This window comes from Bombina bombina, chromosome 4 (assembly GCF_027579735.1).
Source record: "Bombina bombina isolate aBomBom1 chromosome 4, aBomBom1.pri, whole genome shotgun sequence".
NCBI lineage: Eukaryota > Metazoa > Chordata > Amphibia > Anura > Bombinatoridae > Bombina > Bombina bombina.
Genome location: NC_069502.1, coordinates 615,145,614 through 615,158,564, shown reverse-complemented (window position 1 = coordinate 615,158,564; position 12,951 = coordinate 615,145,614). Strand labels below are relative to the sequence as shown.

Below are 12,951 nucleotides of genomic sequence, written 5' to 3'. Positions count from 1 at the left end.
AATAATCCTTGATGGCTACAAATATCCCTGGCCAATAAAACCTTCTAAGAACTCTCTCTTTGGTTTTCTCAACTCCCAAATGCCCCCCTAGAATGTGGTTATGTGTAAGATTTAATACAGTGTTTCTAAAAGTCTGGGGCACCAAAAGTTGTTTAACAATGTCTATTCCTTTCTTCTCTACACGATATACCAAATCATTAACTGCTTCAAAATAAGGATAGGGTAATACATTTCCTGGCTGTGTCACAACATCATTTATAACCCTGATATTATTTCTTGCCTCTACCAATGTTGGATCCTCCCATTGGGCTTTTTTAAAATTACCAGGGCCACCAACCAGATCTATCAAATCATCAATATTTTCCGAGCTAGTACTTGGTACTTCATTACTCTGAGAAGGTTGATGACCTACTAATACAGGCATAGGGCAATAAATCTTATTTTTCTCCTTTTCAATGGAACCCCCTTCAAAATCAGTTTCAGAGAAAGGAAATACATAAATATTGGAAGTTTGACATATTTCTGGAGATTCCCATAACTCCAGAAATTTTGGAAAATCTCTCCCTATCACCACCTCATGGGCTAAATTTGGTACTACACCCACACAATATTTTAATTTACCACACTGAGTCTCAATCTCCACCTCAGCTGTAGGATATTCCCGTTTATCTCCATGAACACAGATAATTCCCATTTTTTTTCCATAATCTAATACTGCATCTGGTACTAAAGATTTAGCCACTAGTGTGACCATACTTCCTGAATCAAGCAAAGCCCTAGACACTTTACCATTAACCGTCACAGTACACAAATGGGAATCATTATTAACAGAGCTGTTGCTATTAGACAATAGTGAATGTGCAACATTACAGTCCATAAATTCATCTTTATCACAGTCTCTAGCAATATGCCCAACCTCATTACATTTAAAACATCTTACAGGTTGGTTATATTTAAATGTTTGCTTAATTCCTGGGGAAATGTCTCTGGTGTTTTGCCTATACACCTGCTGCTCTCTCATCCCCTTTATCCCCGAACAGTCTTACCAGTTCTTGTAGAGCTCTGGGACTTGGGATTGTGGGGCTGATCCATTGAAGATTGTTGCAAAACTTCTCCTGAAGCTATAAATCTTTCGACCAATACAATCAACTGATCCGCTGTTTGAGGATCACCTTGATTAACCCACCACCGCAGGGAAGCAGGTAATCCACGCTGAAACCGGTCCATCACCAGTAGTTGCACTATTTTGGTAGCCGAATTAGCCTCTGGTTGCAGCCACTTCCTGGCAAGGTGTATAAGGTCGAACATCTGGGATCTTGCAGCATTATGAGATGAAAACATCCAGGAATGGAATCTTTGTGCACGGACTGCCAAAGTCACCCCCAGGCGTGCAAGGATTTCTGCTTTCAATTTCTCATAGTCACTGGCTTGTGCTGGCTCTAAATCAAAGTAGGCCTTCTGAGGTTCACCACTAAGAAATGGCGCAAGTATACTCGCCCACTCAACTGTCGGCCATTTTTCTCTTTCTGCTGTGCGTTCAAATGCCAAAAGATACGCCTCAACATCATCAGCTGCTGTCATTTTTTGAAGATAATGACTAGCCCTTATTACTCTGGAACCTTGGCTGCCACCAACATATTCAGAGTTCAGTTTTTCTGATATGGCTTGAACCTCTCGTTGCAGAGTTTGTGTAGCACTTTGTTCCTCTCCCCGGGTCTTCCTGAATGTCTCAGCTTGCACAGCAGCCATCTGTTGTATCAACAATTCAGTGTTCTCCTTCTGTGATTTAGCCAGCAGCATAGCACTCTCTGACTGGGCCAAGACCAACTGTTGCAGTGCTGCACTATTTTCAGCAGCTTTGCTGTTAGTCTCCTGCTGTATAGCATTAGAATGGATCAAAGCTTTAATGACTTCCTCCATGTTGCTTGCAGATTATTATGCCCACAGACATACAACGTGGTTGCCCGCATTCTCCACCAAGTATAACAGGAACACTTTTAACCACTGTCTTCTAGGGCACAAATGCAGCACAGGACAGTCCACTGTAGTTTAAAAGGCTTTATTTTTCACAGCATTCCACAAGTGCTTTGTAAAAATAATGTCCTTTTACAGTTCACAGGAACAAAAGTATTTTACACTGTGTAACAAACACACACACCAGCTTCTGTAGCTGTGTAACTCTCTCCCAAGGTCTAAGTGAGGCTGCTATTTAAACCCTCACAACTTCTAATTAGCCACACCTGTGATTAGTTGCTGGACAGCTTCACAGCTGTCTGGGATAATGGCCCACCCTCTCTCCAATTATCACAAACCCCAGGGACCCAGAACACAGTTTATCAACTGCAAAATCAAATACACTCTCCCTGGGGTTTTAACTGAAAGGAGAAATAGCATGTACAATGCTTGGTCTTAAATATCTTCCATTTATAACCAGGCCTTGCTTTCTGTCACAATATATATATATATATATATATATATATATATATATATATATATATATATATATATATATATATATATATATATATATATATATATATATATATATATATACATATACATATATACATATACATACACACATATACATACACACACACACACATATATATACATACACGCACACACACGTTATACCACCAAATCCCACCCGGATGAAATGGTTAAACATAACATTTATTTTTATTTATTTTTTAACATTTTTATTGAGGACAAAAGATACATAATACAATAGCTTAGATAAAGCAAATCTTCAGATATACATACTGTATCATATTAGGTCATATATATTTGCAGTTAGCTACAGTCCTCTTTTTCTTTTCCCCTTTTAGCAAGATAATAGATCACTCTTGGACCTATAGGTAAAGTCTGAATCAGATCCAGGGGTTTATACATATCATTATTGAAACATAAAGAAAAGCTTTTGAAAATACAAAACAACAAAGAAAAACAACAAAATTGCATCCTATTAGATCCTAATGCTAAGATAGATATTCTATAACAACTGTTTGATGCAAATGCCCAGTTTGGGTATTCAAGTAAAGGGTAATCCCAGACCATGGGATTCAGATTAAATATAGAACAACGGTAGAACATCAACATCAGCAACACTTGACAAATCTAATTAGCCGATGTACTGTATATAAGTTAAGATATGTTAGCAATTGGATAGAGATATATAATTACTCTTGTGAAAATGTAGTACGCTACTATAAGGCTGTTTTAGTTTTATCCACATGGGCCTATTTTGGGTAGTAAGTGAGTCATGAACAATAAGGTCCATGTGGCTAGGAACTCCCTCAGGTTACATTATAAGAGGATATCATAACTGTTACTTTAACAATGCATTCCTTTTTTCTTGGCATCAATCACACAAACTTATAAAGATTCAAAGGGCTCTCCATGTTGCCATAAAAGCATTGTATTCTTTTCTCATAGAACTCTGCACTCCTCTAGAGATTCAATTTATGTATGACGCTTTCTGCATATGTATTTAGTTATGAGTAATGCCTGGCAGTATAGATAAAAACTTTCTGCCCAGTCTGCAGTGTCGGCCGCCAGCCGCAGAGCATGGGCTAAACTAGTAGTATAGCAGGTTAGTTAACTGTCTAATCAATATTAATTAAAACCTATTGCCTGTCAAAAGAAAATCGTATGACACATCACTAACTCATAGTATAAGTTGTACAAGGGCCTTTACAAGGCCCTTGTACAACTTATATTTAAGACCAAGCATTGTACACGCCCCCAAACATAACATTTTTAAAACAAATGTAAACATAATTTTAAAAAATCAGTGTACAATGTCCCTTTAAAAAGACACTTTGACACTAACATGCATTGCTGTCAAATGTTTTATTTTTTTCAAATCTTACTTTAAAAATATACACTATACTAAAATGTGAATATAGTCAGTCAATGTAGTGTAAACTTTTGCTTGTGTCATACAAATATCTGAGGTGTTTTAGTACTATAGCACGGGCTCTCACAGCATATGTGCATATGCTGCTGATAAACAGTTATAGCTTTTACTAGAAAAAAAAAATTGCTATTGCAAAAATGCTTCTATTTACAAGTGAAATGAACCCACACACATTTCAATTTTGACTTTTCTATCCCTTTAAGTACCATGGGGGTCCAGGGAGTTTAGAAAATCCCCCAAAGTTAGTTAAAACACTTGTAACTCTAGAATATAGATACCAGTGTTTATGTGATGGATCATTTAAAATGTTTTGAAAATAGCCAATATGTACAGAATGCCACTAAAACAGTAACATGACATCAGCTGTAGTGTAAATGGACATTATAAAGTCTATTATAACTATGAAAGAGGGGTTTTGTTACAAACTGTTTATTTTGAAACCTAACAAGAAGCGCATGTTTGTACACAAGTGATTCATGCGATAGGAATTCTGGCTAATAAAGATCGCCTTTGACAAAACCCAAAATCATAAAAAAAATAGTGTTTTCAAACATGGAAATATTTGTTTAAAAAAAAAATTGTAATACAGTTAAAGTGAAGGTCAATTTTCATCAATGAGTGCCCGGTTTTTAAAAATACTTTTTAAAACAGGGGCACTTTCATTGATGAAAATTAACATTGCACTGGATTTTAAGAAATACTTACCTTTTTCTCCTGCAAAACCGGATCGCCGATCTCAGCCTCAGTTCCTCTGTAGTGACGTCAGAAATGACAAAAACCGGCTTCCTCCAATCATGGCTTGCACCCCAGAGCGTCCAGCTCGTGATGCCTGGCTGTGATTGGAGGAAGCCAGTTTCGTCATTGCTGTTGTCTACAGCAGGAAGAAGAAGGAGGGAGATCGTCGATCCGGCTTTGCAGAAGTAAAAGGTAAGTATTTCTTAAAATCCAGTGCAATGTTAATTTTCATCAATGAAAGTGCCCCTGATTTTAAAAGTATTTTTAAAAACCAGGCACTCATTGATGAAAATTGACCTTCACTTTAAAAAATAATGATTTCCCTTTTACAGTGACGGCAATAAAACATAAAATAAAATGTGTTTACCAACACTCATTAAAAGTGATTATTCAGCCCAAATGCTGTGATGTTGCTCTTTTTTTATGCAAATTTAATTTGCACGCAAACCGCTATTGACAGCAACAGCACTGTAGCTTCCAATCGTGGCTTGATTATTATCTAGAGTATGTTAAATTTGCATATGTTTGGGTAAAGGAGGGCCACAAGCCTCCATTTAAAAGGTACACACTATATATATATATATATATATAGATAGATAGATAGATAGATAGATAGATAGATAGAGAGAGAGAGAGAGAGATAGAGAGTAGATAGAAGAAAGCACTCACTGGACTTCAGCATTCTTAGAACCAACAATAATTTATTTGTGACGTTTCGGGACAATAAACATCCCTTCCTCAGGGTCAGAGGAAGGGACGTTTATTGTCCCGAAACGTCACAAATAAATTATTGTTGGTTCTAAGAATGCTGAAGTCCAGTGAGTGCTTTCTTCTATCTACTCTATGATTATTCCTACAGAGCATCCTGGCAGATGTTGAAAGTTGGTGAGAGTGCACATACCTCCCCTTTAAGATTTGGATATATATATATATATATATATATATATATATAAAAAAAAAATAATAATAATAATAATAATAATAATAATAACTAGTATTTATATAGCGCCTTTCTCCCAGTGTGACTCAAAGTGCTTTTTCAGCGCTCGCTCTCGGAATTAACCAAATCGGCAACTGAATAGTAATAGTTGTTATTATTACCCAATTTAATGGTACTCATTTTATCGACCTCGGAAGGATGAAGGGCTGAGTCAGCCCTGCTGGGATTTAAACCTGTGACCTTTGAACAGGCTGTTGTAGTCAGGGCATTTACCAAGTAAGTGTGTGTGTGTCTGTGTGTGTTGTAGTCAGGGCATTTTATTAAGTGTGTGTGTGTGTAGACAAACTTGTTGCAACATTAGCCACTCTGTGTGTTGCAAATGGAAATAGGTAGATAGATGAAGCACTTGAGTTCAAAGCAACGGTTCACAACATAACCCAGCCATATACTGGACATAATCAGCTCTGGGTGGCATACAGACATTACAGAACTGCTGTAAAAATACACTCCATGATTTAAAGACAAATGCACAATCTGTGGTACTAGTGAGATTAGCAAAAACACAGGAGGGGCCAATGTTGCCCTGGGGCTTTATTTTGGACGTGCCTAGAGTATTGCTTATCTAATTGCAATTCTATAACTGTTGTATGCCAAAGCATACTCTGTACTACTCTATATATTCGCATTGTCACTTTAAGCAAATTCATATTTGAATATAAATGGTGCAAACAGTAATGTAAATAATTATGGAAATTATAGTAAATAAAGTCATTAATTATAAGCATTATTAATTGTCAATTTAATTTAAAGTAACCACACCCTTATTGCTAGGAAAGTTTAATATTTATAGCAATTATGTTCAGATGAGTAATCCTGTCTGCAAGCACCATGGACAGATCAGTTCTAGCTGCAGGTTCTATGCAAAATAAGTAACACTAAATATTTTACTGCATCAAAACATAGCTTCACTGCTCATGAATATTTTTTACACGCATTAATATAACATCCATATACATTCTTACTATAAACAGATGGATAAATCAGCTAAAAGGCAGAAAAGTCTGAAATAAATGAGGCGTTCATTGGGCTTTTGCAGCAGGCACCTATAACGTGTACAGTCAGCAGGTGCATGCAGCTTGTACTCACCAATAGCTAAGGAACAATTTTCCTTTATAGCTCTGTGTTTATTTCCAGTCGCCTCTTTCTGCAGTTTTTTCAGTATGTCTTCCATGTTTATTTCTCAGTGAGATCTGTGATGTTTTGGTATAGCCAGGCAAGCCTAGGATTTAATAAGATCCCAGCCCCCTCTCATTCAGGATCTCAGTGCGCAGCATCCTAGAGATGAAGATGATGATGAATCATCCATAGCTCCATATGAACATGTGATAGAAATTACTGCTGCTTCTGCCCTGCACTGAGTGGCAAGGAGGGCAGGCTGTGTTCATGCAGATTAGGCGAGGGAGGAGAGAAGCTTTTCCCACTGTTAATTATCCTATTAGAAAAATTCCAGTTTCCTTCTTGAAATTTACAGGATAAAATGACAGCAAATGCAAAGGAAAGCAAACTGGGGGTAGGTGACAGAGGATTTCCTGTGGGAGGAATGTGTGCGCGGAGTGCTGTACCATTGGCTGCGTGGGTTAGGTGTGTGTGAGCATGCTCAGGAACCTGTTCTTCCACGCTCACCTGCTGCAACCATAAGCTTTTCTAAACGTGACACAACAGAGCAGTTAAAAGCTTTTTCAATTTAGTTAGCATATTGTGCACATTAGATATGCGATGTCTTGCTGGCACACGGGACTCATGAAAGTTGTCTATGGACCAAGTAAAAATAAAGTAAATTAAAATATAAGATGCTGATGCAGAATAAATGAATGTATCATATGATTAATCTTTAACATATTTCATATATTCTGTAAATGTTTTTAGCATAATTATTTCATGTTCAGGTTTTTGTTTGTTTTTTAAATGTCGCTTAACTGAAAGAGATAGTTAAGGTAGAGTTTGCAATTTTAAACAACCTTCATATTTAGTTCTGTTATCTAATTTTCTTTGTTGTCTTAGTATCCTTTGTGAAAAGCATACCTAGGTAGGCTCAGACACAGCAATGCACTGCTGGGAACTAGCTGCTGATTGGTGGTAGCACATATATGCTTCTTGTCATTGGTTCACATGATGTGTTCAGCTAGCTCCCAGTAGTGCATTGCTGCTTTTTTTCGACTAACGATAAGAGAATGAAGCAAATTTGATAATAGAATAGAAGATAATGTTTAAAATTGTGTGCTCTATCTGAATCATGAATGAAAAACCTCTTGTCCCTTTAGCCAGTGTTTTGCAAAGGCCATTTTTTTAAAATGAATTTATAAGTGCACTATTTTTCTTTATATAATTCTAAACTTGCGCATTTAAGTTATTAATACTCACTGAGCATGCTCCCACAATGCTTTGTTTTACAGTAAGGGAAATCATTTAGTATCTGAATCATGAAAATATTTGGGTTTAGTGTCCCTTTAAAGGCACTTAAAAGTAAAAATAAAACTTTCATGATTCTGATAGAGCATGCAATTTTAAACATCTTTCCAATTTACTTATATTATGAATCTGCTATGTTCTCTTGGTATCTTTTGTTGAAAAGTATTCCTCTGTAAGATCAGGAGCAGCAATGTATTACTGGAAGCTAGCTGTTCATTGGTGGCTGTACATATTTGCCTCTTGTCATTGGCTCATCTGATGTGTTCAGTTAAAAAAAGTGTATGCTCTGTCTGAATCATAAAACTTAACTTTTTAAAGGGACAGTAAACATTATGCTAAAGTGTGCATGATTAAAATCTGTAGTTGCCGTGATGTACAATAGCTATCAAAGCTGTAGTGAAAGTAATGCTTTATAATAAAACTTACCTCAGAAAGTGCCCTGCTGCTCCAGGCCGCCCCCTGGAAATCTGCTTTTTTTAATTTAAATCACCAGCAAACTGTTCTGCCTATCAGATGGAGAACGCTTGCCCTAAGACTTTCCTCAGCACCGCACTCCCATAGATGGAGCTGACATCTGTGAGTTTTGAGTTATCATAATAAAGCTGGCAGCTAATTAAAAGGACATTAAACGTTTTAACTATGCATAGTAAAATAACTTTGCAGTACACTTTCATTATTTAGTTTGTCCCATTTTCCTGTCATGTAACTCTTAAAAAAACTATTTTCTAGTGCTGAGGATTGGAAGTGCACGCTGCAGGCATCACAAGTCTAACCTTGCTGCATAGCTGTCTCTCAGCAGAATTTTTTAGATTATAAACTGCAAAACAAGGGAACATTTTGCAAACAGTGACTAGTGGTGTCTATTCCAATAACAAGTCCTGATTGGATCCTCTAAATAAGCAAATGGTATTGCTGTTAAAAAGAATTGCAGTAAACAAGGTGTTAATGCATTGCATTTTTTCACTCTTACCTAGCATGTTAGTTTATTGTAAGATGGGAGAATAATATTGTAATTACCAGTTACTGTCCCTTTGATTGTCACCAGTAGATTGATCTAATCAAATGGCAGTTGATAGCAATGGTGTTGCTATGCAATGACTCTGCCACTAAACATGTAGGCAAGCATAGGCCTGAGCCCAGAGCTGTAGGAGCTGTCTTTTTCAACCACTGATCGGTCCCTATGGATGGTTGTGTCATTTTGTTTCTTTCATGATTCGGATAGAGCATAAAATGTTAAACACTTTCCAATTTACTTCTGTTATTAAAGTTGCTTAATAATCTTGGTATGCTTTGCTGAAGGAGCAGAAATGCACTACTGGGAGCTAGCTGAACCCAGGTGAGCAAATGAGAAGAGGCATATATGTGGAGTGACCAATCAGCAACTAGCTCCAAATAGTACATTGCTGCTCTTTAGCTTACCTAGGTATGCATTTCACCAAATGATGCCAAAAGAACAAAACATTCACCTTCCTGATTAAAATTAGATTATAAAAGTAAATTGGAAGGTTGTTTAAAACCGCATGCTCTATCTGAATCATGAAAGTTTAATTTTTAATTTACTTTCCCTTTAACATACATTTACTGTCATTTCCAATATCAATTTAAACAGCTTTAACACTTTCTCCAAACTATGTTTTAATTGTAAAATAATTTTGAGTTTAAGGGATACTGTATTCAATTTTTTACGTCATCTACATGAAAATGCAGCATCTAAACATGTTGAGTTTTTTTTCTCATTAAAACTAATACACCTTGTGGAAACTTCTGGACAGCAGCCATTTACGGCCACAATATTATGAGCTCCTCTACGTCTCTGCACAACCTTTAACCTCTTAATGACCAGCGACGTACCCTGTACATCGCTGGTCTTTTTATGGGGGTGTCTTTTTCATTAATGCGGTCTCGCAACCAGCGGTGAGACCGCGCTATTTTAGCAAGCCTGTAGGAGGGTCTAATAGCACTTGCGACAAGACCCACGATATTATACCCAGACAATCTCTTAACGACCAGCGACGTACAGGGTATGTTGCATTTTTTAAGGGATTAATATATTTCTGGTTTTATGAGCCATCTCTATATTCTATATGTGGATTCTACCCAAGTTGTGGAGTCCACAGGTAATTTTGAGCAGGACAAATATTTTTTTTAGAAAGGCAGGCACCTAATTTCCAGACCTGCTACCTTGAGGACTTTTCTACCAAAAGCCACTTAAAGGGACAGTATACACTCATTTTCATATAACTGCATGTAATAGACACTACTATAAAGAATAATATGCACAGATACTGATATAAAAATCCAGTATAAAACTGTTTAAAAACTTACTTAGAAGCTGTCACTTTGGCTCTGTTGAAAAGGTAGCTGGAAAGCCCACTGCAAGTGGCAAATAAGACACTCCCCCCCCTCCCCCTTCTTTTGCATATGAAAAGACCCTTTACACAAACAGGAGCAAGCTGGAGTAGGTAGTCGAGCGTATTCACATAAAACTTTGGGTCTTGGTTAGGAGTCTGAAAATCAGAGCAATGTTATTTAAAAATAAGCAAAACTATACATTAATTAAAAAAAAAACTTTATGGGCTATATAAATAGATTATCTACAAAACATTTATGCAAAGAAAAAAATGAGTGTATAATGTCCCTTTAAGAAGAAGCAAAAACATCAAAGTGGTAGAATTTAGTAAAGGTATGTAAGGATGACCATGTTGCTGCCTTGCAAATTTGTTTAAAAAAAACTAATTTTAAAATGCCAAGGAAGTGGAAAATTATCTAGTAGAACGGACTGCAAGGCATTTTGGGGGAGACTTTCCACTTCCATGGAAGCCTTGTGAAACAAGAATTTTAGCCAAGAGGGTAACAAAAACTGATGTTACCTCCTGGGCTCTTCGTGGACACGAGAAACAAATGAGTATATTGACCAAAATCCTTTGTAGGATGTAAATCAATTTTTAAGGCTCTCAATAAATCTAAATTATTTAGAAGCCTTACTTTTGAATTCTAAAAATGAGGACAAATAGAAGAAACTACAATTTCCTGATAGTAGAAGAAACCATCTTAGGTAAAAAGTCAAATTTAGTTCTCAAAACCACCTTATTCTGCTAAAAAAAATAGATAAAGAGGCTCAAAAGAAAGTTCCAACAATTCAGAAACTTCTCTGGAAAAACATATTGCTAAAACAAACAATACCTTCGGACAGAAATTACATTTCTAAACTGTGCATAAGGCGCAAAAGGAGAGGTCTGCAAAAAAAGGTTCCAAGGAGAAATTGGTGTGATCATTGGTCTTTTCCTGAGTAAAGTTTTAACAAAACTTTGAATATCAGGAAGATCAGCAATTTCCCTGTGTTATAACACGAAAAGAGCAGAAAATAGACCCTTTTAAAGATCTATAAAATCCTTATCTACAGTGAGGTGGGAAATTATTTGATCCCCTGATGATTTTGTATGTTTGCCCACTGACAAAGAAATGATCACTCTATAATTTTAATGGTAGGTTTGCTTGAACATTGAGAGACAAAATAAGAACAAAAAATCCAGAAAATGCATTTCAAAAAGGTTATACATTGATTTGTATTTGAATGAGTGAAATAAGTGTTTGACCCCTTTGCAAAACATGACTTGGTACTTGGTGGCAAAACCCTTGTTGGCAATTACACAGATCTCAGGAGGGATTTTGTCCCACTCCTCTTTGCAGACCCTCTTCAAGTCATTAAGGTTTTGAGGCTGACATTTGGCAACTCGAACCTTCAGCTCCCTCCACAGATTTTCTATGGGATTAAGGTCTGGAGTCTGGCTAGGCCACTCCAGGACCTTAATGTGCTTCTTCTTGAGCCACTCCTTTGTTGCCTTGGCCGTGTGTTTTGGGTCATTGTCATGCTGGAATACGACCCATTTTCAATGCCCTGGCTGAGGGAAGGAGGTTCTCACCCAAGATTTGATGGTCCATCGTCCCTTTGATGCATTGAAGTTGTCCTGTCCCCTTGGCATAAAAACACCCCTAAAGCATAATGTTTCCACTTCCATGTTTGATGGTGTTCTTGGGGTCATAGGCAGCATTCCTCCTCCTCCGAGCTCTTTGAGTTGATGTCAAAGAGCTCGATTTCGGTCTTATCTGACCACAACACTTTCACCCAGTTTTTTTCTGAATCATTCAGATGTTCATTGGCAAAATTCAGACGGGCCTGTACATGTGCTTTCTTGAGCAGGGAGACCTTGCAGGCGCTGCAGGATTTCAGTCATTCATGGCGTAGTGTGTTACCAATTGTTTTCTTGGTGACTATGGTTCCAGCTGCCTTGAGATCATTGACAAGATCCTCCTGTGTAGTTCTGGGCTGATTCCTCACCGTTCTCATGATCATTGAAACTCCACAAGGTGAGATCTTGCATGGAGCCCCAGACCGAGGGAGATTGGCAGTTATGTTGTGTTTCTTCCATTTGCAAATAATCGCACCAACTGTTGTCACCTTCTCACCAAGCTGCTTGGCGATGGTCTTGTAACCCATTCTAGCCTTGTGTAGATCTACAATCTTGTCCCTGATATCCTTAGACAGCTTATTGGTCTTGGCCATGGTGGAGAGTTTGGAATCTGATTGATTGCTTCTGTGGACAGGTGTCTTTTATACAGGTAACAAGCTGAGATTAGGAGCACTCCCTTTAAGAGAGTGCTCCTAATCTCAGCTCGATACCTGTATAAAATACACCTGGGAGCCAGAAATCTTGCTGATTGATAGGGGATAAAATACTTATTTCACTCATTAAAATGCAAATCAATTTATAACTTTTTTGAAATGCATTTTTTTCTGGATTTTTGTTGTTGTTATTCTGTCTCTCACTGTTCAAATAATCCTACCATTAAAATTATAGACTGATCATTTCTTTCTCAGTGGGCA

General features: G+C 37.2%; 1 protein-coding gene across 1 annotated transcript in view; it reads right to left on the bottom strand.

Moving 5' to 3' along the window:
- ARFGEF3 (ARFGEF family member 3) overlaps positions 1-7,143 on the bottom strand; it is a 400,722-nt gene extending 393,579 nt beyond the window's left edge. The window contains exon 1 of the mRNA XM_053710627.1: positions 6,744-7,143. Coding sequence (XP_053566602.1) covers positions 6,744-6,828 — 85 coding nt within the window. The 5' untranslated portion in view covers positions 6,829-7,143. The remainder of the gene's footprint in view (positions 1-6,743) is intronic.
- Positions 7,144-12,951: the final 5,808 nt, after the last annotated feature.